This window comes from Cajanus cajan, chromosome 9 (assembly GCF_000230855.2).
Source record: "Cajanus cajan strain Asha chromosome 9, NIPB_CcT2T_4, whole genome shotgun sequence".
Classification (NCBI taxonomy): domain Eukaryota; kingdom Viridiplantae; phylum Streptophyta; class Magnoliopsida; order Fabales; family Fabaceae; genus Cajanus; species Cajanus cajan.
In genome coordinates, this window is record NC_138525.1 from 16,456,128 (window position 1) to 16,477,583 (window position 21,456).

General features: G+C 34.0%; 1 protein-coding gene across 1 annotated transcript in view; it reads left to right on the top strand.

Annotated features, from left to right (window-relative positions):
* The first annotated feature begins 405 nt into the window (after positions 1 to 405).
* Positions 406 to 21,456, top strand: part of NRPC1 (nuclear RNA polymerase C1) — a 29,046-nt gene continuing 7,995 nt past the window's right edge. Inside the window, exons 1-19 of the mRNA XM_020379985.3 lie at positions 406 to 662; positions 755 to 884; positions 1,406 to 1,555; positions 1,922 to 2,084; positions 2,773 to 2,960; positions 3,130 to 3,239; positions 9,497 to 9,596; positions 10,182 to 10,397; positions 10,612 to 10,760; positions 10,850 to 10,991; positions 11,075 to 11,215; positions 11,747 to 11,935; positions 12,536 to 12,752; positions 14,555 to 14,648; positions 15,056 to 15,290; positions 15,372 to 15,563; positions 18,521 to 18,619; positions 18,791 to 18,994; positions 19,125 to 19,370. Coding sequence (XP_020235574.2) covers positions 589 to 662; positions 755 to 884; positions 1,406 to 1,555; positions 1,922 to 2,084; positions 2,773 to 2,960; positions 3,130 to 3,239; positions 9,497 to 9,596; positions 10,182 to 10,397; positions 10,612 to 10,760; positions 10,850 to 10,991; positions 11,075 to 11,215; positions 11,747 to 11,935; positions 12,536 to 12,752; positions 14,555 to 14,648; positions 15,056 to 15,290; positions 15,372 to 15,563; positions 18,521 to 18,619; positions 18,791 to 18,994; positions 19,125 to 19,370 — 3,039 coding nt within the window. The 5' untranslated portion in view covers positions 406 to 588. The remainder of the gene's footprint in view (positions 663 to 754; positions 885 to 1,405; positions 1,556 to 1,921; positions 2,085 to 2,772; positions 2,961 to 3,129; positions 3,240 to 9,496; positions 9,597 to 10,181; positions 10,398 to 10,611; positions 10,761 to 10,849; positions 10,992 to 11,074; positions 11,216 to 11,746; positions 11,936 to 12,535; positions 12,753 to 14,554; positions 14,649 to 15,055; positions 15,291 to 15,371; positions 15,564 to 18,520; positions 18,620 to 18,790; positions 18,995 to 19,124; positions 19,371 to 21,456) is intronic.

Consider the following 21,456-nt stretch of genomic DNA (forward strand, 5'->3'; position numbering starts at 1 on the left):
AGGGGATACCTTTTTCAGTAACTACCTTGGTCTCCACTATTTTTGACCATTATACCTTTGATTTTAAAAAATTAGAAAAAATATTTTTTAATCAAATTTAAGAACTTAAAATTAATAGATTAATCATAATATCAATTAGATTAATATACTTTTATTATTTAATTTTAATTTTAATTTTATTTTTAATAGAGACACGAAGTGCCTCGACTCCACTAGTTATAAATAAACATTATAACATTATGGATAATTATCTAGATATAATATATATATATATATATATATATATATATATATTTATATATATAAATAGATATTAATGGATAAATTTTTTTAATCTTTTAGATTGTTAAATTATATTTTATTTTATAATTAGATAAACTTGTACTACGGATCAATAGCTTAAAATTGTTATGGGTAACCCGCGCTTGTGTGATCCTTTAATCCTCTGCTGCCGCCTCTCGGAAACTGTCGCTTCTGTTTGCCGTTGCTTTTAAAACATTCTAGTTATCTGCTCTGTAGGGTTTTACAGTTTAGGGGTTTTTGTTCTCAGCAAAACCCTTTCTACACTGTTCTCAGCAAGAAGAAGAGATGAATAGGGCGAGAACCGAAGGCATAACCTTCACGAAGGAACCGTTCCTCGAGGATGCAGGGCCACGCAGGATGTCAGTACTTATTTGTTTCTCTTTTCTTATTACCACACATTAACTTTGATTCACTAACGGTTCATAAGAGATTGTTACTTTGTTTATTGCAGTAAGAACATGAAGTTCTCTTCGTTATCAGAGTCGGATATAAGCAAAATAGGTGAAGTTCAAGTTTATAAAGGCTCCTACTATGATTCCCTTAAAAAGCCTATCCATGGTGGCTTGTTGGATCCTCGCATGGTACGCTTTAATCCCCTTTTCCACACTTTTTGAATTCTGCTTATGTTTGTTTTAGTGTTGTTGATACTTGGGCTTGTTTTTGTTGCATTTTAGATTTTGATGTGATCATCTTGCTACATTGTTTCATCGTACTATATAGGATTAAAATTAGCCTTGTGTATGGGGTCTGGCATGAATTTGGAGTTGTTTATGATTTTGAACAATGATGCAATTGGTCTTTATTTTGGTGGACATTGTGATGAGATGACGGATGCAACAGTTGTATATTAGGATTTGGAAAGTGGCCTATGGTGGTATATTTTCTTTGTGATTGGGTGTGCTATACGGATAAAGAAATTGCTAATTCAATTTAGTAATGGGTATTTATAGACAAAGTTATTGGACATGGGCTTATATGTGACTCTTGGTTGATGGAATCTGTTTATTTAATCTGTTTGATTATATATTTTTCTTTTCTAATGCTCATGTTTCTGCTCTTTTTCTGCACATAATGCTAAAAATGCATTTTTTTTTTAATTCAGGGCCCTGCTAATAAGAATCTTGTCTGTGCAACATGCCATGGGAACTTTCATGACTGTCCTGGGCACTTTGGATACTTACACCTTGCCCTTCCTGTTTTCAATGTTGGATATTTAAGTGCCATTGTGGAAATACTGAAGTGCATTTGTAAGGTATACAATTCTTTCATGTGTTTCTTGTATGCTCCCCCACATAGTTTGAGATTTGAGCCCCCATGTACAACAACAAAAGAACAGACTTAATTTATCCATTTTCTTTGAAAATACAAGTTTTGCTCTTTTAATTCCAATTTGAGTTTGTTTAATTCAGGCTTTTGTGGTCTGTCACTTTCATCAATTTATAAAATAATTTATTCATAATTAGTTTTTTGTCTAAGAAATGTATTATTTCTAGAGATATACAAAATTGGCAAAAAGCAAAAGAATAGAGGTTATAATACATTCAAAATTTATGTTATAGAGCATAAAAATCCATGTACAAGTTTGTATGTCATACTCTTTGACATTCTATTTTAACAGGGCTGTGCTCGGATTCTCCTTGACGAAGATACCTGTAGAAAACATTTGAAGAGAATGAGAAGTTCCAAAAGGAGTGATCTGGATAAGTCTGATTTTGTGAAACTTCGTATAATTAAAGATTGTAGCAAAGTTGTGAATTGCCCAAGATGTGGATATGTCAACGGTTTGTTTCATTATTCTCTATTCAAACAACTTTATTGTTTGAATTTGTTTAAAGGCTGTGTTTTGGTGACTTGATTTCTGTATTTGGCAGAAACATAATTGCTTCCACATTTTTGGTTTCAATTCCATTTTTAAGGATATATCATAAATTGAATCTTAGTAAAATATTTATTTTCTTTTTGCTCTTGTTGATTTGTTCTTGGCTATTAATAAACTAATTTTTTTATTGTCCATCACGAATCCCTTGAATTATTGTTGGCAATGAGAACAAAGCATATGGTGCAACAACCTGTGATAAACCTTTTATTTTTAATCACTATCCTTTTTCTTTTTGGTGCTTTGTTGATACTTTATCATATGGATTCCGAATGTTCTCTTCTTAACTTTGTATGAGCTATGTGCTAACACTGGCTCAACAACAGTTAGTTAAGCTTCTATTACAGGAGCATGTTGCTTCAAGACCCCCATTTTGTTGAACTGATCATCACCACATATGGCATGAATAAAACCATTTTTTACTCTCCCAATTCAGTAGAAAATTACCCTCTTGTTCTAAGAGGGGAAATATTGACACTAATAGCTAAGAATTTTGTGGGTGAGGATTAAATGTGATTGCCTTTCATATGCATATTAAGATATGCACTTTTTACATCTGTAAGATGATATTTGTGATGTCTATTGTGATACAGGTTCAGTAAAGAAGGTTCCGGGTTCCCTGACCATCATGCATGATTGCTCAAAATGTAGAAATGATATTATTGAAGAGCTTGAATTAGCACTTTCTCGTACAAAAGACTCTAGGACAACCGCCAATGTGGCTACCCAATTTCTTAACCCTTTCCAAGTTCTTTCCCTTTTTAAAAGGATGACTGACGAGGTGGACATTTATATTTATATTTATATGTGTGTGCTTTTGGATTGATTTTCCTCTGGTTTTTCTTTTTAAGAGGGTATTATATTATCTGCTATTTTGTGGAAATCATTAATGCTATGCAGAGGTATATTTTCCTCTCAAGCTGAACATTTTTTTTTACGTTTGGTTGTAGGACTGTGAATTACTTTATGTTGCTGAAAGACCAGAGAGACTCATAATAAAAAACATTATTGTACCACCTATAGCTATTCGACCTTCAGTTGTAATGGATGAATCGCTGAGGTAATGTCAGTTTGGCTGTATTTATGTAATTTCCTCCCTTCATTAACATCATGTGATCTTTGATGGTCATATGAAACGTGTGTATAAGAGAAGGAAAAGTAGAGTGGGCTAGGGTCTTGGTCCCAGGGAATTTATGTGTTTATGAGATGTGAAAGTAAGCAGGAATGCTGCTAGCTAGCTGTAAGGACTAAGGAGGAAACATTAGTGGGAGAGCATAATAGAATGTACACGTGGCAGTATGATTTTTTGTTATCTTTTAGCTTATGATACCTCATGTAAAACCTCTCATGTAATTGCTGTCAGCTAGGTCTAGAATCTCACAGCTGGTTTCTGTTATAATTCAGTTCTAAGTTCTAACTAGCCAACTGCTAATGCTGTTTCTGTTTCAGCATATAGTTTTGATTCCCTCCCCATTTCTACTCTCAAATCTCTCTGTTTCTGAATTCACTTTTATCTTCAGCTATACTTCTAACCTCTAAGCAATGGGCAGCAAGGTATTGGAGTTGTTGGAAATAGGAGTATGGATTAACTCAGATCTGAGTGTCTAGATCATGTACTTTGAAAATGTCATCTTCCTTGTAATCATAATTTGTAATTATTTCAGGAAGTGTATAATTATTGATTGATTTTTGAGAGAGATAGAGCAACAAAATTTGCAACTGATAAACTGATTTTCATTACGGTGAATTCAATTATAATGAGTGAGTGGGTTCAGTTATTTATAAGTGCCCTAAATAGTTGGTTGTTGGGCAGGGTATTAAAATCTCTGTGATCAAGTGATCTGTAGTCTTTTTTTTTTGGCTGCATCTATTTTTCATGATTAAGTTAAATTTCATTATAATTAAATGAATAGGTCTGTGCATTTTTGGCGTTTCAAGCCCATAGGTTTTGTGTTATCAGGTTGGAAATATAAAATACCATATTTCAGCTTCCACCATAGGGGAGATGTTCCTCTCAACAGCAAGTGTGTAGTGTATAATTAGTATGAAATTCCAGAATTTTCAGCCACTGGTCTTTACATGTGAATATTATTTGGGATAGGATTATTTTTTTATGCTTCCATGTATGATTATACACATGGCGTTCCAAAAGGTTCCTCTTTGGCCCATGTTTTGAGGGACTAGAGAACTCTAATGATATAAAGCTTGTATTTCTACCATTTCTCTTCGCTCTTTCTTTTGTTTTAGGGGGATTCCTGACCCCCTGCTCTTTTTCCCTCAACTCCAAAAACTCATAGAAAATGATAATAACTGTTGGATAGAAATCCCAAAATTTATGGGATATTATTATGTTGCAGAATTTCAGGGATTAGGATCTATGATTTATTCTTTATTGTTGTTACTGATTTATAGGGATTACTATTTAATTATAGGAATTGCCTATTATTTGTTTCCTTTTTTATTTCCCTGTTTTACCTATTTATGTACTAGACCAATCATTTGAATAATAAGAAGAAGAATGATTTCTTCCACTTCTGATAATATGGTATCAGAGCCAATTCTTCTTCATCGTAGATGAAAATTCAATAAAGTTTCAGGGCTGATGCGCCACCCACACAACCATCCACACCAGAAAATATTTCGCCTTCCAATAGAAACCTAAACAACCCAGCCCATATGGCTTCATCCTTCCAACCTATTGACCTAAACCCCTCAATTCAAATAACCCAACACAAATTAAATGGGTTAAACTTTCAAGAATGGTACCAGTCGGTCCTTCTTGTCATCAAAGGGAAAGGAAAAATGGGCTATCTTACAAGGACTTCTGCAGCTCCACCAATGACTGATCCTTCCTACAGTAACTGGGATGCAGAGAACTCCATTGTCATGGCTTGGTTGATAAACTCAATGGAACTTAAAATTGGCAGAACTTACCTTTTCTGCAAAACTGCCCATGAAATATGGACCACTGTTCAGGAGATGTACTCAGACCTCCAAAACTCATCCCAATGCTTTGAAATAAGGTCAGCTTTGCGTAATACTCAACAAGGTAACAAATTTGTAACCGAGTATTTTAATATGTTGGTAGAGTTATGGCAAGAAATGGACTTGTTCTATACTGTTTCATGGAAATGTTCTGAGGATAAATTGTTGTATGACCAAATGCTGGAAAAAGAAAGGGTATTTGATTTTCTTCAGGGACTTACAAAAGAATTAGATGAAGTTAGGGGACGGATCCTTGGCCTCAAACCACTACCAACTCTCAAGGAAGCCTTTGCCATGGTTAGAAGAGAAGAAAGTAGGAGGAAAGTGATGTTGCAAAACAATCCTACAATTGAGGATCCTCAGGAGGAAAGTGATGTTGCAAAACAATCCTACAATTGAGGATCCTCATCTAAACTCAGCTCTTGTGTCTCGGAAAAATGATCTAAAGACTATCCGTCCTAAAGAGGCCAAGACATGGTGTGATCATTGCCAAAAACCTTACCACACCAAGGAGACATGCTGGCTCATTCATGGAAAACCTGCAGATTGGAAACCTAGAAGTCAGCGCAAAGCTGCTGCCTCTGTTAATGTTGCTGAATCTTTTGCAGATTTAAAGAAGCAATATTCTGCTATTTTTTCTGATGAGCAAATGGATATGCTAAAGAACCTACTCTCTCAACTCAAACCTGAAGCTTCTGCACTAGCAAACTCTACAGCAAACATTGCTCACAAAGGTAATGGTCAGTTTTCTTTCTTGTCTAGACAGGAAAATACAGGAGAATGGATCCTAGATTCCGAAGCTACTGACCATATGACAGGGTCATTGGCTGACTTTACGTCATACAAGAAAGCTGATAAAGGTGTTACTATTACAGTAGCTGACGGTAATTCATCAATGGTAGCTGGTACTGGTGACTTAAACCTGTCAGGACTAAAACTAAAATCTGTCCTTTATGTTCCTGAATTAAAATACAGTCTCATATCTGCCAGTAAATTGACTAAAGATCTAAATTGTGCAATAATTTTTTACCCTTCTCACTGTATTTTTCAGGATTTGTCTTCGGAGATGATGATTGGCAGTGCTAAGGAACATAATGGTCTGTACTTTGTATCTAATTCACCATCAAAGTCGGATTCTCCTCAAACCATCTCCCTATCAACCGTGTCAGATTCAAATGTTTTTCTATGGCACAATCGTCTTGGTCACCCTAATTTCAATTATTTGAAACACTTGTATCCAGATTTATTCATCAATAAAAATATTTCTTCTTTTAGGTGTGAACATTGCATTCTTGCAAAACAATCTCGAACTAATTATCCCTCTCATCCCTATCAACCATCACAACCCTTCCACCTCATTCATAGTGACATATGGGGTCCTTCTCGAATTCCTAACATAAATGGAGCTAGATGGTTTATCACCTTTATAGATGACCATACTCGTGTGTGTTGGGTGTACCTCTTGAAAGAAAAATCTGAAGCCAGCACAACCTTTAAACAGGTTCATAAACTTGTCACCAATATTTTTGGCTCCTCAATTCACATCCTTCGTACTGATAATGGGCGGGAATACTTCTCTAATGATCTTAATGGTTACCTACAGGAACATGACATATTCCATCAAAGTTCTTGCAATCATACCCTGCAACAAAACGGGGTTGCTGAAAGAAAAAATCGGCACATTTTGGAGGTTGCTCGTTCTCTTATGTTCACCACAAATGTTTCCAACCATTTTTGGGGAGAAGCTGTGTTAACTGCTACCTATCTTATCAATCGTCTTCCCTCCAAACCTCTCCAATTTTTAACCCCTCTTAACTGTCTAAAAAGTTTTTTTCCTTTAGTCAGAATGTTGGAGTCTATTCAACCAAAAATATTCGGGTGTACAGTCTTTGTTCATAACTCAAGTCCTACAAGAGGAAAACTGGATCCAAAATCTCATAAATGTATATTCCTTGGCTATTCTCCCACACAAAAAGGGTACAAATGTTACTGCCCAAAATCCAAAAGGTTCTACATATCATGTGATATCACTTTTCTTGAAAATCAACCTTTCTTTCACAATGATTCGTTTCAGGGGGAGAATATGATTGAACCTCATCATTGGGATCCTTCCATCTCTCTTCCAATTTCTCTTCCTTTACCTGAACCTATACAAAAAGAATCTGAAATAGAATCTACACCAATAACCAGTCAAGGGGGAGAATTAGAAAAGAGGACTCAAAATGAGTTCAAATTTTTTCCAAAATTCTACACTAGGAGACATAATGTTCCTTTGCAAGGTCAATCTTCAGACTTGGAGCCAAATCATGTGGAAGCAATAGACTGTAACACTGAAGGTAATTGTGCAGTTGAAAATCTTAATGTTGAAAATGATACTATGGATGAATTTGACTTGCCTATTGCATTACGAAAAGGAGTTAGATCTTGTACAAAGCATTCTATATCAAATTTCCTCACATATTCTAACCTATCTCCGAGATATAGAGCTTTTGTTACAGAATTGGATAGAGTTCAGATCTCAAACACTGTCTTTGATGCTCTTAAAGACGAAAAATGGAGAGCTGCTGTCCTAGAGGAAATGGCTGCACTAGAAGAAAATAAGACCTGGGATATTGTCAAGCTGCCCAAGGAGAAGAAAGTTGTGGGCTGCAGATGGATATTTACCACAAAAATGGGTGCAGATGGGAAGATAGACAGGTATAAGGCGAGGCTAGTGGCCCAAGGCTATATCCAAACCCATGGTATAGATTATGAAGAAACATTTGCACCAGTTGCAAAACTTAATTCTATTAGAATTCTCATTTCTCTTGCAGCAAATCTGGATTGGAAACTACACCAATTAGATGTGAAGAATGCTTTCTTGAATGGGAAGTTGGAGGAGGAAGTTTATATGAAATTGCCCCCTGGATTTGAAGGAGAAAATAATGATGTTGTGTGCAGGTTAAATAAGTCCCTGTATGGACTGAAACAGTCCCCAAGGGCCTGGTTCACAAGATTCAGCACTGCTATGAAACAACTTGGCTATGTTCAAAGCCAAGCAGACCACACCCTTTTTGTAAAAAAATCCAAAGATGAAAGAAGGGCTATTCTTATTGTCTATGTAGATGACATGGTAATCACAGGTGATGACAATCAAGAAATTGACAATCTCAAAAGTTGTTTGCAAGCAGAATTCAAGGTTAAAGATCTTGGGCAGCTTCAATACTTTCTTGGGATGGAAATAGCTAGAAGCAAGAAAGGTATTTTCATCTCACAAAGGAAGTACACTCTTGATTTGCTTCGAGAAACAGGGAAACTGGGGTGTAGACCTGCAACAACTCCCCTAGATCGAAATTGGAAGCACGAGATTATTGAAGATGATCCTCTAGTTGAAAAGGAGAGATATCAACGCCTTGTAGGAAAACTAATCTACCTATCTCTCACTAGACCAGATATTGCCTACAGTGTTAGTGTGGTAAGTCAATTTATGCATTCTCCTAGGAAGAGGCATTTGGATGTTGTAAATCAGATTCTTCGTTATCTCAAAAGTACTCCTGGAAAGGGATTACTGTTCAGAAAAAATGAACACAGAAGTGTAGAGTGTTTTGCAGATGCTGATTGGGCAGGTTCAATTGAAGATTCAAAATCTACCACAGGATACTGTACAAAAGTATGGGGAAACCTAGTGACATGGAGAAATAAAAAACAATCGGTTGTTGCAAGAAGCAGTGCAGAGGCTGAATATAGAGCAATTGCTCAAGGAGTTTGTGAAATGATTTGGATAAAAAGATTATTACATGATTTATTTATTCCCCTTCAAGAGCCTGTGAAACTGTACAGTGATAGCAAGTCAGCCATAAACATAGTACATAACCCAGTGCAACATGACAGGATGAAACATGTAAGAATTGACAGAAACTTCATCAAGTCAGAAATGGAAAATGGTACATTTTCTCTACATTATGTTCCAACCAAATTACAAGAAGCAGACCTGCTGACAAAGGCTTTGTTGAAGTCAGATTTTGAGTCTAATATTAGTAAGCTAGGAATGACTAGCATCTATTCACCAGCTTGAGGGGGAGTGTTGGATAGAAATCCCAAAATTTATGGGATATTATTATGTTGTAGAATTTCAGGGATTAGGATCTATGATTTATTCTTTATTGTTGTTACTGATTTATAGGGATTACTATTTAATTATAGGAATTGCCTATTATTTGTTTCCTTTTTTATTTCCCTGTTTTACCTATTTATGTACTAGACCAATCATTTGAATAATAAGAAGAAGAATGATTTCTTCCACTTCTGATAATAATAACCAATGCCTATGGTTTTTGTCTTCATTTATTGCAGCAATGAAAATGACATAACAGAGAGGCTTAAGAACATAATCCAAGCAAATGCTGTTTTGCGCCAGGAATTACAAGAATCAAGTGTTTCATCTAAATTTCAGGTATAGTTCCATCTTGAGTGATCAGAGTCAAGCTTCAGTTAAAGTTTAATATTTTCTTATTCTTTATGTTAATATAAACTGCATATACAGAAGAGCAGTTTTTATGATAGATTATATGCTCATAAGTGGTTCTTTCATTTGTTTTTTAAGCATTACCATGCAGTATATGTATATTAGACTTAGTCTTTTGTAATTATCCTTTTTCTAGTATACTATCTACAAGTTGTCTACATGCCCTGTGTGTGGGATGGATTCCTTTTTGGGCTCAGGCATTTTACCTCGGTCATGAGGTGCGTCTAGTGGAATTTGAATCCTTGCACCTCAGTTTACTAACTGAACCACATGTCATGGTTGATTCATTATAATTTCTATTTTTATAAAATTTGTTTGAACTCATATAATGCCAAGGCTAGGTCTTGTATAATATTACGCATTAGAATTTGATTCTAATATAATGTTTATTTGAATTGTATACATTCTAGAGGCTTGTTTTGATGTTTGCTCGGGATTGTTCACATTTATTTGCTCTATTTTATTTTTTTTCTTTTTGTTCCATGAGGTAATGCTTTGATGATTTTGATTTAGGTTGGTTGGGATACGCTTCAATACGAAGTTGCTCAATTTATAAATAGTGATGTTCGTGGTATACCATTCTTTTTGCAATCAGCCAAGCAATTGGCTGGTCTTGTTCAGCGCATGAAAGGGAAGCAGGGACGTATCCGTAACAACTTATCTGGGAAACGTTCTGAATATACTGGCAGGACGGTTATTTCACCGGATCCTAATCTGAAGATTACTGAGGTTTGGCGTTAAAGCTTGTCAGTTATTATAAGTACTTTCTATCCTTTAGATAACACACTAGGCATTCAACCTGAAGAATAGAAATATTTGTATGTATTTTTCTTGAGAGACTAGTTACTGTCACTATAAATCTCATAAAAACAATAACACAAGGAGGTTCCCTCCATTTTTCAAGGTTCATGTTTATGTCTCCTAACTTTCTCATTTGCTCTAGGTTGCAGTACCCATTCATATGGCTCGTATATTGACTTATCCTGAGCGTGTTACACATCACAACATAGAAAAGTTGAGACAGTGTGTTAGGAATGGTCCTGATAAGTATCCTGGTGCGAGGATGCTTAAACGTGATGGAGGTCATTCATGGTTTGTACTATTTCACTGCCTGCTTTGTGGAGCTCTCAAGCCAATTTTATTTAATTTTACAACATTTTATAGCCTATTGCTATTTGCAGGTCCTTGAAAGTTCGTTGTAGGAAGCTTGCTGCAGATGAATTAAGGATTGGTGATATTGTTGATCGCCATTTGGAAGATGGAGACGTTGTTCTTTTCAATAGACAGCCAAGCTTGCATCGGATGTCAATAATGTGTCACAGGGTAATTTGTTGAAACTGAAATGTTGAATAGTGCCAAACTTGGAATCGGATGACATTCATTAATCTTTAATATTGCACATGTAGGCAAAGATTATGCCTTGGAGAACCTTAAGATTCAATGAATCGGTATGTAACCCATATAATGCTGACTTTGATGGTGATGAGATGAACTTACATGTCCCACAGACTGAGGAGGCACGTGCAGAGGCTATTTTGTTGATGGGGGTAAATCATTGGATCTCTTTGTCATTTAGGATAATAGGATTGCATGTTGACTATCTATAATGTTCTTTGTTCCAGTTGTTATTGTGTATTTTATTTTGTCAAAACTCAAAAGAATTTAATTATGAATCCTTCTGCTATGATCCTCTTATTGCTCTGCTGTGTTATTCCTTTTATGGGGCTTTCATTTGTCTCTTTCCTTCTGCTATGATCTTCTTATTGCTCTGCTTAGAGAGAAAAACAAGAGACATGGCTGACATGTTGAATTCCATGTGTGAATTACATAGTAGAGGCTCTTATTTATGATTTGAGTCAGAAGTACAAACAAGCACTAGAATTACAATATACATTGTAATATTTCCAATTTATAATATTTCTAAAAATACCAGCATGCTCTAGGATTAGAAGATTTTGGTTCAACTATATTATTCACAACTTTTAATATTGCGTGATTTGTTCAATTTAGTGTATTTTTAAGTATTTGAGGAACTTCTTAGCTTCATTTTATTTTTCTGGGATTTTGTTTCTTTTCAGGTGCAAAACAATTTGTGCACACCAAAAAATGGCGAAATTCTAGTTGCTTCTACTCAAGACTTTTTAACCTCTTCCTTTCTAATAACCAGGAAAGATACTTTTTATGATCGTTCTACCTTTTCACTTATTTGCTCATACATAGGGGATGGCATGGATCCTGTTGATTTGCCAACTCCTGCAATTGTTAAGGTGAGAGTTGGAGCTTATAAACGTGACATGCACTAGATTCACTTACTTGTTTAGCCATTTTATTGAGTGTGTATATCCATCTGAGTATCTGAAAGGAAGGTATCCACTTACTCTTGGAGTAAGTTTTGCTTACTGAGGCCTTTGAATAACTTTTTATAATATGCAAACCAATATAGGCATCGAATAATATATCATCTCGATTATGTAGCATATCAAATTTTGAACAAATCACATGACTTAAACATTCATAAATATCATAACTATGTATTTAATGTGATAATCAAGTAATCAACACATGTTATTTAAAAATAATACTATTGGTTAAAATAGTGTTGAAATGAAATATTGACTAAGTCAAAAGTTCAATCTAATGGTTGGATTGATGCTATAAACGTTTATAATAAGTTGTTCAAATGAATAAATGTGCCGAGACTTACGTGTTAAAAGAGATAAACAAAGATTTCGTTTTCTTAATGTGTTTGAGCGAATATGCGATTCAGCTGATTAATCTATATTACTAATTTGTCACAAGAAGTCATTCATTTTACTAATTTATAAGGTCAAATGTATATATTTTCTTACTGCAATTATTCTTTGCAGCCAGTTGAACTTTGGAGTGGTAAGCAGTTATTTAGTATTATACTGCGGCCGCATGCAAATATGAGAGTCTATGTGAATCTTACTGTTATTGAGAAGGAAATGTACACAAGAGTTGATAAGGGGAAAAGAGAATTGAAATCATTGTGTCCGAATGATGGGTTTGTCTATTTTCGTAATAGTGAGTTGATCTCTGGACAAGTTGGAAAGTCTACTTTAGGTTAGTTACTCTATATTTACCTTTACTTGTTTATATCATTTCATATTGTGTGCTAAAGAAGATTGTATGAATGTAGATTTCCTTAAATTTGAGGTTGAAATTTATATTACATGCATATATCTGTCCATAGTAGTCAATAGCGGCCGGAGCGGCCGCTATCGCGGCGCTCCGGAGCGGAGCGGCCTCACCCCGCAATGTGGCTGCTGTCGCGTGGCGGATTTCTGTAGCGGCTGGAGCGGCCGCGTCGGAGGCGTAGCGGAGCGGCCCAAATCGCGGATTCGCGGGCGCGATTTCAGACTTACCCTTCATTAAGGGTAAGTCAGTCTTTTCAATGGGCTTTTTTTGCCCTAATCATCCCTTCCCTCTCGCAATTTCAGACTCATCCAAAACAAACACCTCGGCTTGTCTCTCCCTCTCTGTTTCTTCTTCTCTGGCGATCGCGTGCAGCTCCGACGAACTCCGGCTCCGACGCACCTCCGACTCCGACGAGCCTCCAGGTCCGACGCAGCTCCGACGTGGCCGCAAGCTCCGACGCGCGTTTGTCTTCTATTCTTCTTCCTCCGACTCGCGTTTGTCTTCTTCTATTCCCCTATTCTCCTTGGTTCTGTCTTTTATGCAACATGCAACATATTTTTTTTTAATTATTTATTAAATTATTTCAACTGATTTTTTTTTTAATTTTTGATTAAATTTAATTGAACAAATTTTATTTTTAAATTCTGATTAAATTTAATTCAACAAATTTTATTTTTAAATTCTGATTAAATTTAATTCAGCAAATTTAATTTTTAATTTCTAATTAAATTTAATTCAGAAAAATTTATTTTTAATTTCTGATTAAATTTAATTCAGTTAATTTTATTTTTAATTTCTGATTAAATTTAATTCAACAAATTTTATTTTTAATTTCTGATTAAATTTAATTCAGCTAATTTTATTTTTAATTTCTGATTAAATTTAATTCAACAAATTTTGTTTTTAATTTCTGATATTTTTAATTTCTGATTATAATGTTTAATTTTTTACTTACTTAGAGCTTTAACACTTTGTTTTGGAGACATTTTATATTATGTATTGTTTGAGTACTATGAACTTTTAATTATTAAAAATGTTTAATGCATGAATTTAGAGTTATTTTTTTGTTTTTTTAGCTTTTATATATATATTATTAATTATTTAATATATATAAATTAATATTTAAATAGCGGTTATCCCGCTCCGCGTCATCCCGCTATCCCAGTTTTAGGGTCGGCCGCTCCGCGCCGCTATCCGGGATTGACTACTATGTATCTGTCAAGAAATAATTCCTGTTCTTAATCTTTCCTCAAGTTGTTTGAAGTTGGGTATACAGTTTAGTGGCTTGATGAGAGTTACAACAAATTGGGAAAGCAGAAAATGTTGCAGGCTGGGGTATTTTTCAATTTATTTAACTATTTAGTGACCATTTGGATGGAAATGAAACAAAAGGCAACTTGTGTCCCATATGTCGTATCACTAATCACTCCTATGTAGACTGATAAGGAAAGAATTTTATATGGAAATGTGAGAAATCAGATAGAACTTACAGCTGGAAAGTATTCAGTTCCATAGATCTAATTATCTAATTTTCTTAGTTCTGATAATTTATATCAACTAACCATTAATATTACTGCAGTGATTCTTTAAGAAAGTCTGGGTTTGTGATCTAGTTTATTTTTAACACCCTCGTGTGCTTAGTTTGTTATAAGACTCTAGTTTTACCCTAAATGGCTTCATGTTTTTGCAACTATGATGATGTCCTGCTTCGGTTTGCATGATTTCAGGAAATGGCAATAAGGATGGACTGTTCTGTGTGCTACTGAGAGACTATAAAGCACATGCTGCTGCATCTTGCATGAATCGTTTGGCTAAATTGAGGTAAATATGTCCGCTTTATGGTTGATAGTAGTGATGTCTGCCTTATGACAGTTAAGTGCAAAATGTTATGAATTAGATTAAAGAAATACTGTATCTTTAAAATTATGCTTTTAAAGTAACCTTGGAATGGTGGATCAAAGCAAGCTTGAGCTATGCTGTCTGATCTGCCTTTGCAAAATCAAACTGATTTTGCAGGGGAAAGCACTTGCACGGAGGGTAGCATCAGTGCCCAAAGTGAGCACTAGTTTCATCCAAAGGGAGGGGTGGAACCTTGTTAAAACAAAAATGCTGCTAAAGTAGAATTTCTGTTAGAAGCTGTTACTTTATGCATATTGTAATATTGTATTTTGCATTTGGATGGGTGGATTTAGGAGCTTCATAAAACAATCTTTTTTACTTGGATGTAGTGCGCGATGGATAGGCAATCATGGGTTCTCGATAGGCATTGAAGATGTCCAGCCAAAAGAGACACTGATCAGAAGGAAAGATGAAACAATTTCAGTTGGTTATGGGAAATGTGATGGTCATATAGAAGAATTCAATAAAGGAAAACTAAAAGTCAAAGCTGGTTGTGATGCTGCTCAATCTTTGGAGGGTGAGATTTCTGATGTATTAAGTGGAATACGTGGTGCGATAGGGAAGGTATTTATTTCTTATTGCTGAAGTAATCTTTATGTGATTCAGACAAATTTCTGCATGTCAACGACTTTATAATCTTCTCAGGTTTGCATGCAAACCCTTCACTGGAGAAATAGTCCATTGATCATGACGCAGTGTGGCTCCAAAGGATCTGCCTTGAATATCTGTCAAATGGTTGCCTGTGTTGGTCAACAGATAGTTGGTGGTCGTCGTGCTCCAAATGGGTTCATAGATCGGAGCCTTCCTCATTTCCCTAGAAGAGAAAAAACCCCTGCTGTATGTTCTATTACCATCATAAACATAACTCAATCCCAAATCCCCGCTCATGCTTAATTCCTAATTTTCTTCTGTACTAATACATATAACTTGGTCTGAGATTGCAAATCTGCATATCTTAATCTTATCAACTTAAATTGTTCTTGTTAAAATATTAGAAAAATATCTCCTAGTATCAATATCAATATTATATTTGAGTAAATGACGTTATCCCTCTTAGAAATCAGAGTATTACACTACTCTTTCTTTGTATGTCAGAATATACAATTTGATCCATTTACACCCCCTTCTCCTAAGACACGTAAGTATTGCACTATCCTCTATTTATTTGTTAAAATATAGAATAAATTACATTTTTATCCCTTAAAGATATATATGAGTTATATTATCATTGTCTTATTATATTAAAATATATAATTTAAAGTATTTAACTTAAAATTGCTAAAACATATTCATAAGATTTTCAAATATACTTTTGATTAAAATATATGTTAAAATATTTTTAGTTTATTGTCATTCATTCACTTGATAAAAAAATATAAACTATATAATAAAATTTAAATTAATTCATTAAATAACAAATAAATTAGAAATTATAAAATAAATTATATATGTATACTTATGTATATACATCAATTTATATACACACATAACATAATATATAAATTAATATATATATATATATATAATTATTAAATTTTGTAACAATAATATTTTATTCTAATAAAATATTTTCAAAATAAATATATTCATATAAAAATTTGTATATTTAAATATACATATTTTAGCATTATATTTATTAAATTTGATAAATAATACTTTATCAGAATTCAGAAAACACCAATTTATTTAGATATTTATTGAAATAATTTATTAATAACATCAATTAAACAATACCTTAATACTTATATATTTCCTTTAATATATATAATTAATAATTAATACTATATAATGAAGATATTTTATTTAAGTATTTTTAAAAATATTACATTAACTATATTAATTAAATACTATCTTAATACTGGTGTTTGATTTTATTATACTTATATATTTATTATTTTTATTTTGATAACTTTAAAATTATTTTATGAAAGTAATAATTACAACTATTTATTTTAATTATATAATTAGTTTTAGTAAAATTCATAATAATTTTTAAAATAATAATTAAATATGGGATAAATTCTTCAAATGTAAATATTTGTGTTTATTATGGGAGGAATTGTTTATTTTAACACGAGAGGGTAGTGTAATATTTACATCTTTGAGGGGATGTTAGTTTAAAGGTTGTTTTTTTGGTAATAATTTTTTTTTGTAATGGGAGTTAACAGAATTTTACCAAAAAATTTAAAAAATGGGTGAAGTGTCATATATTGGAATCTATTAAGGGCGTAGACTGTAATTTTTAACCTTAGATGGGAGAGTAGTGTAATATTTATATTTCTTAGGTGAGGAGAGTGTAATTTACTCTTATATTTTAGAGTAATTTAGATTATCTTTAGGACGAGTTTTCTTATTTCCTTGGTTTCTTTGTTTTCTTTTGATCTCACGATTCATTGTCATATTTAGTTTGTATTTGATCTAGTATTAGTATAAATATGGATTGGTGTGAGAATACATGAGAATATTGTTTGAAGCCACTCCTTTCCTTTTCCTCCCTCGGTACCTAAAACCCTATAATTTTAAGAAAAAATTTGTTCAACCATTTGATACAGAAGAACATTGTATGTTTTCAGGAACAAAAGTTACCTGGGAAAAGATCATTATTGTTAGACAACAGGAACAAGATACAAATAGGAAGTTAAAAGTGTATTATAGGAAGAAGGGTACAAATAAGAATTAAACTTATTTTATCCTTTGACCTATTAGTTAGGTTTTCGGTAACATTTAGTTAGTTTAGATCCTCTTTAAATAGCCCCTGTTTAGGCTGGGGGAGGGGATATTCATTTTTGGTTTAGTTTCTTAACTGGACAGATTCCAGTGTGAAAGGAGTAGTCTCCTTTGTGTACTTTTTTCCTTACAGTCAATAAACTCTAGGGACGAATAATTCCCTTTCTCTCTTAGTCCTCTTCTAAGCTCTAACAATTATGCTGCATACTGTTAGAATATGAGGGTGATTAGGTTGTTTAGTCTTATTGTATTGTGTATTAGTGTCAGAATATTAGGGTGAGTTTTATATAGATGTTTGACCTAATCATCAGTATAAATAGAAGTATTAGAATGGTCAGTTTCTATTTATTTTCTCCTTTTCAACTTAAACTACAATTTCAACAATAAGCATGGATGATATAAGAACTGAGTAAGTATCAATTCCTGTTTTGAAGAATGATGGAAAATTGAGTCAATTAAACTTGGGTTACATCCATGCAAGTTAAACCAGTTGCGTAGAATGAGCATAAATGCTGAAGGGAAGGTTTGATTAGAATAATTTGACCAAGCAGTGTAAGCAATTAAATGAAATTAGTGGATGATATGATTGTATATGTATGTGCCTGTGTGAAACAACTTTGCCAAAGGAAAAGGGTGTGTAATAAGAGGAGCCTTGTTGATCATACTGCTTCATGTACCTTTGATGTGAGTTACACACAGACACATAAAGGAGAGTTATTTTAAGTACTAACAGTTTGTGTTCATTTCATCATGATGTTGGATCCTTATTGCATGATGCCTTTAATATCAATTGCTTTCACTTTTATTATATGAACAATATAGTAAATTTCCACTGTTGGTTATTGTCTTCATTCCCCATTCCACATTTATTTGTGTGTAACTGAAATAAATTTGCTTTTATAAGTCACCATATCTTTGAATCCTTATTGAATATTGCACCAATTTCTGTGACTTCTGTTGACTGTCTCTGCACAGTTGTAAATTTATTTCTTTGAATATTTCCCTGGTTGTGTTGCAACTCACAGTTGTTTCTTACATTGAATACTTTCACGCTGATATTGATGCAGGCTAAAGGATTTGTTGCTAATTCCTTTTACAGTGGATTGTCAGCTACTGAGTTTTTCTTCCATACAATGGCAGGGCGAGAAGGGCTTGTTGATACGGCGGTGGGGTTTCTATTTTATACATAATATATTCTTAATTAAAAACTTGATTGGACTATTATTTTTGTCCATGATAATTAATGGCATGTGAATCAGGGCTACATGTTTTTCATTTGGATACGAAACTATTAAAATGAAAGTCGTTTTATGATCTTTCTGCTTGTGTTTTTGCAGGTTAAAACTGCTGACACTGGATATATGTCTCGTCAATTAATGAAATCCTTAGAGGATTTGTTTTTACATTATGATTACACTGTAAGAAATGCTGGTGGTTCTATTGTTCAATTTTGCTATGGAGATGATGGCATGGATCCAGTAGCCATGGAAGGAAAAGATGGAAAACCATTAAATTTTGAGCGTTTGTTTCTTAAAAGCAAGGTTTAAAAGCTGCCTTTGTTGTTTTATGTGATTTCATCATTATTGTTTGGACTCTTGTATCTTTCTGAAAATAATGTTTTTTCTTGTTATGTGTATCATTCCCATATATATATAATATATACTTTTGTAGGCGACTTGTCCCAGTGATGAAGATGATGAAATTTTATCTTCCTCAGACATGTGTAAAGTAGTTCATGAAAAGCTCTCAGAATTTAGTATGTCTAGGTTGGTGGAAAAAGGAGTTCTAGAGGATGATATACTATCCTTTATCAAAAAAAGTACAAAATTAACGGAAGCAGCTATCACCAATGACATTTCTCAAAACCTGAAAAAATTTGGGCAGAGAATATCTGGGACCACTCGTAGACAACTAGAGGTATTTATGGTCTTGTTCTTAAAATTGGATCTATTTTTCTTATTAGTAAGCCATTTTTTCCTCATAGTCATTCTTTCATTTTGTCATTGCACTCGTTATATAGTGAGCTAGTTGTAACTTTACTGATTTGGTATTTTGCTTGAACCAATGTTGAGATTTGATAGAGATATTTGAGAGAAAACTGAATGAAAATTTTATTGAATTGTAGTTGTATTCCAAGTACAAATAACTTTATCTATAGAGTATATTGTAGATAAACCCATTGTTACCCCTAGGGTAAAATGTTCCACGAAAAGTTACCTCTATTTTTTGAGCTCTATACCCTCGCACTGTATAGAATTATATTTTATCCTGTGTTCTGTTCTTCCTTTGGAATTCCCTATTTGCATTCTGCTACATTTTTTTTTATCAAATTTGTTATTTACTTTTTCTATTAATATCACCATCATATTTTATTTTTTGACTTACTTGAATATGAATAATTTCTTATTATTGAATCTGAATAGGTACAATAAAATAAATAGGCATAAAACATAATCAATCCCTAAAGTTTAGGGATTTAGATAAAACTGACTAAGGAAACTAAACTAGAAAATAGGAGAAGATAAACTAGTATATCTAAACTATATCTTATAGAATTATCTTAACACTCCCCCTCAAGCTGGAGCATATATATCATATGCATCTAGCTTGTTACATATATATGTTATCCTAGGACCTCGTAAAGATTTAGTAAAGATATCTGCAAGTTGATCCTTGGAGCAAACTGAGGTGGTCTTGATGATACCGGAGAGGATCTTTTCTCTGATGAAATGGTAGTCAACCTCTATATGCTTTGTTCTCTCATGAAAAACTGGATTAGAGGAGAGGTATAAAGCTGACTGGTTATCACAAACTAGTTCCATATGACCAACCTTGCAAAACTGTAACTCTTGAATTAAGAATTTTAGCCACAAGAGCTCACATGTGGTGTGAGCCATAGCACGATATTCTGCTTCTGTATTTGATCGTGCAACAACACTTTGATTTTTACTCTTCCATGAGACAAGATTACCACCCATGAAGACACAATAGCCTGATGTTGACCGCCTATCACTTGCATCACCTGCCCAATCTGCATCTGAATATCCAACAATGTCTGTATGTCCTCTATCATTGTAAACAAGTCTTTTTCCTGGTGATCTTTTGATCTAAGGATTCGAACAACTGCAAGCCAATGACTCTCACAGGGAGAGTTAAGAAACTGACTTACAACACTGACAGGAAAGGATATATCAGGTCTGGTCATGGTGAGATAATTCAATTTTTCTACTAATTTCCGATATCTCCCTAGGTCAGGATAAGGCTCCCCCTGATTAGGCATAAGCTTTACATTAGGATCCATGGGAGTGTCAACTGGCTTACAATCTGTAAGTCCGGTCTCTTCTAGAATATCAAGGGCATATTTTCTCTGAGAAATAACAATTCCGGACTTTGACTGAGCGACCTCAATCCCAAGGAAATAACGTAGGGGACCTAAATCCTTAGTTTGAAAGTGTTTAAATAAGTGTTGCTTCAGAACCTTGATGCCCTCCTGATCATCACTTGTAATCACAATATCATCTACATAAACAACAAGATAGATAAATCTATGTGTCGATGAGCGTCTAAAGAAGACAGAGTGATCTGTCTCGCAGCGGATCATTCCAAATTCCTGTATAACTTTGCTAAATCGACCAAACCAAGCACGAGGTGATTGTTTGAAGCCATACAAGGACTTTTGTAATTTACATACAAGACCAGACCCCCCTTGAGCAACAAATCCAGGAGGTTGATCCATATAAATCTCCTCCTCCAAATCACCATGTAAGAAGACATTTTTGATGTCTAATTGAAACAAAGGCTAATGCCTTATAGCAGCCATAGCTAAAAAGAGACGAACTGAGGCCATCTTCGCAACTGGAGAGAAGGTGTCGCTGTAATCCAAACCATATACTTGTGTGTATCCCTTAGCCACAAGACTAGCTTTCAATCTATCCACCTGTCCATCAGGACCCACTTTCACATTAAATACCCACCGACAACCAGCAACAGATTTTTCAGGCGG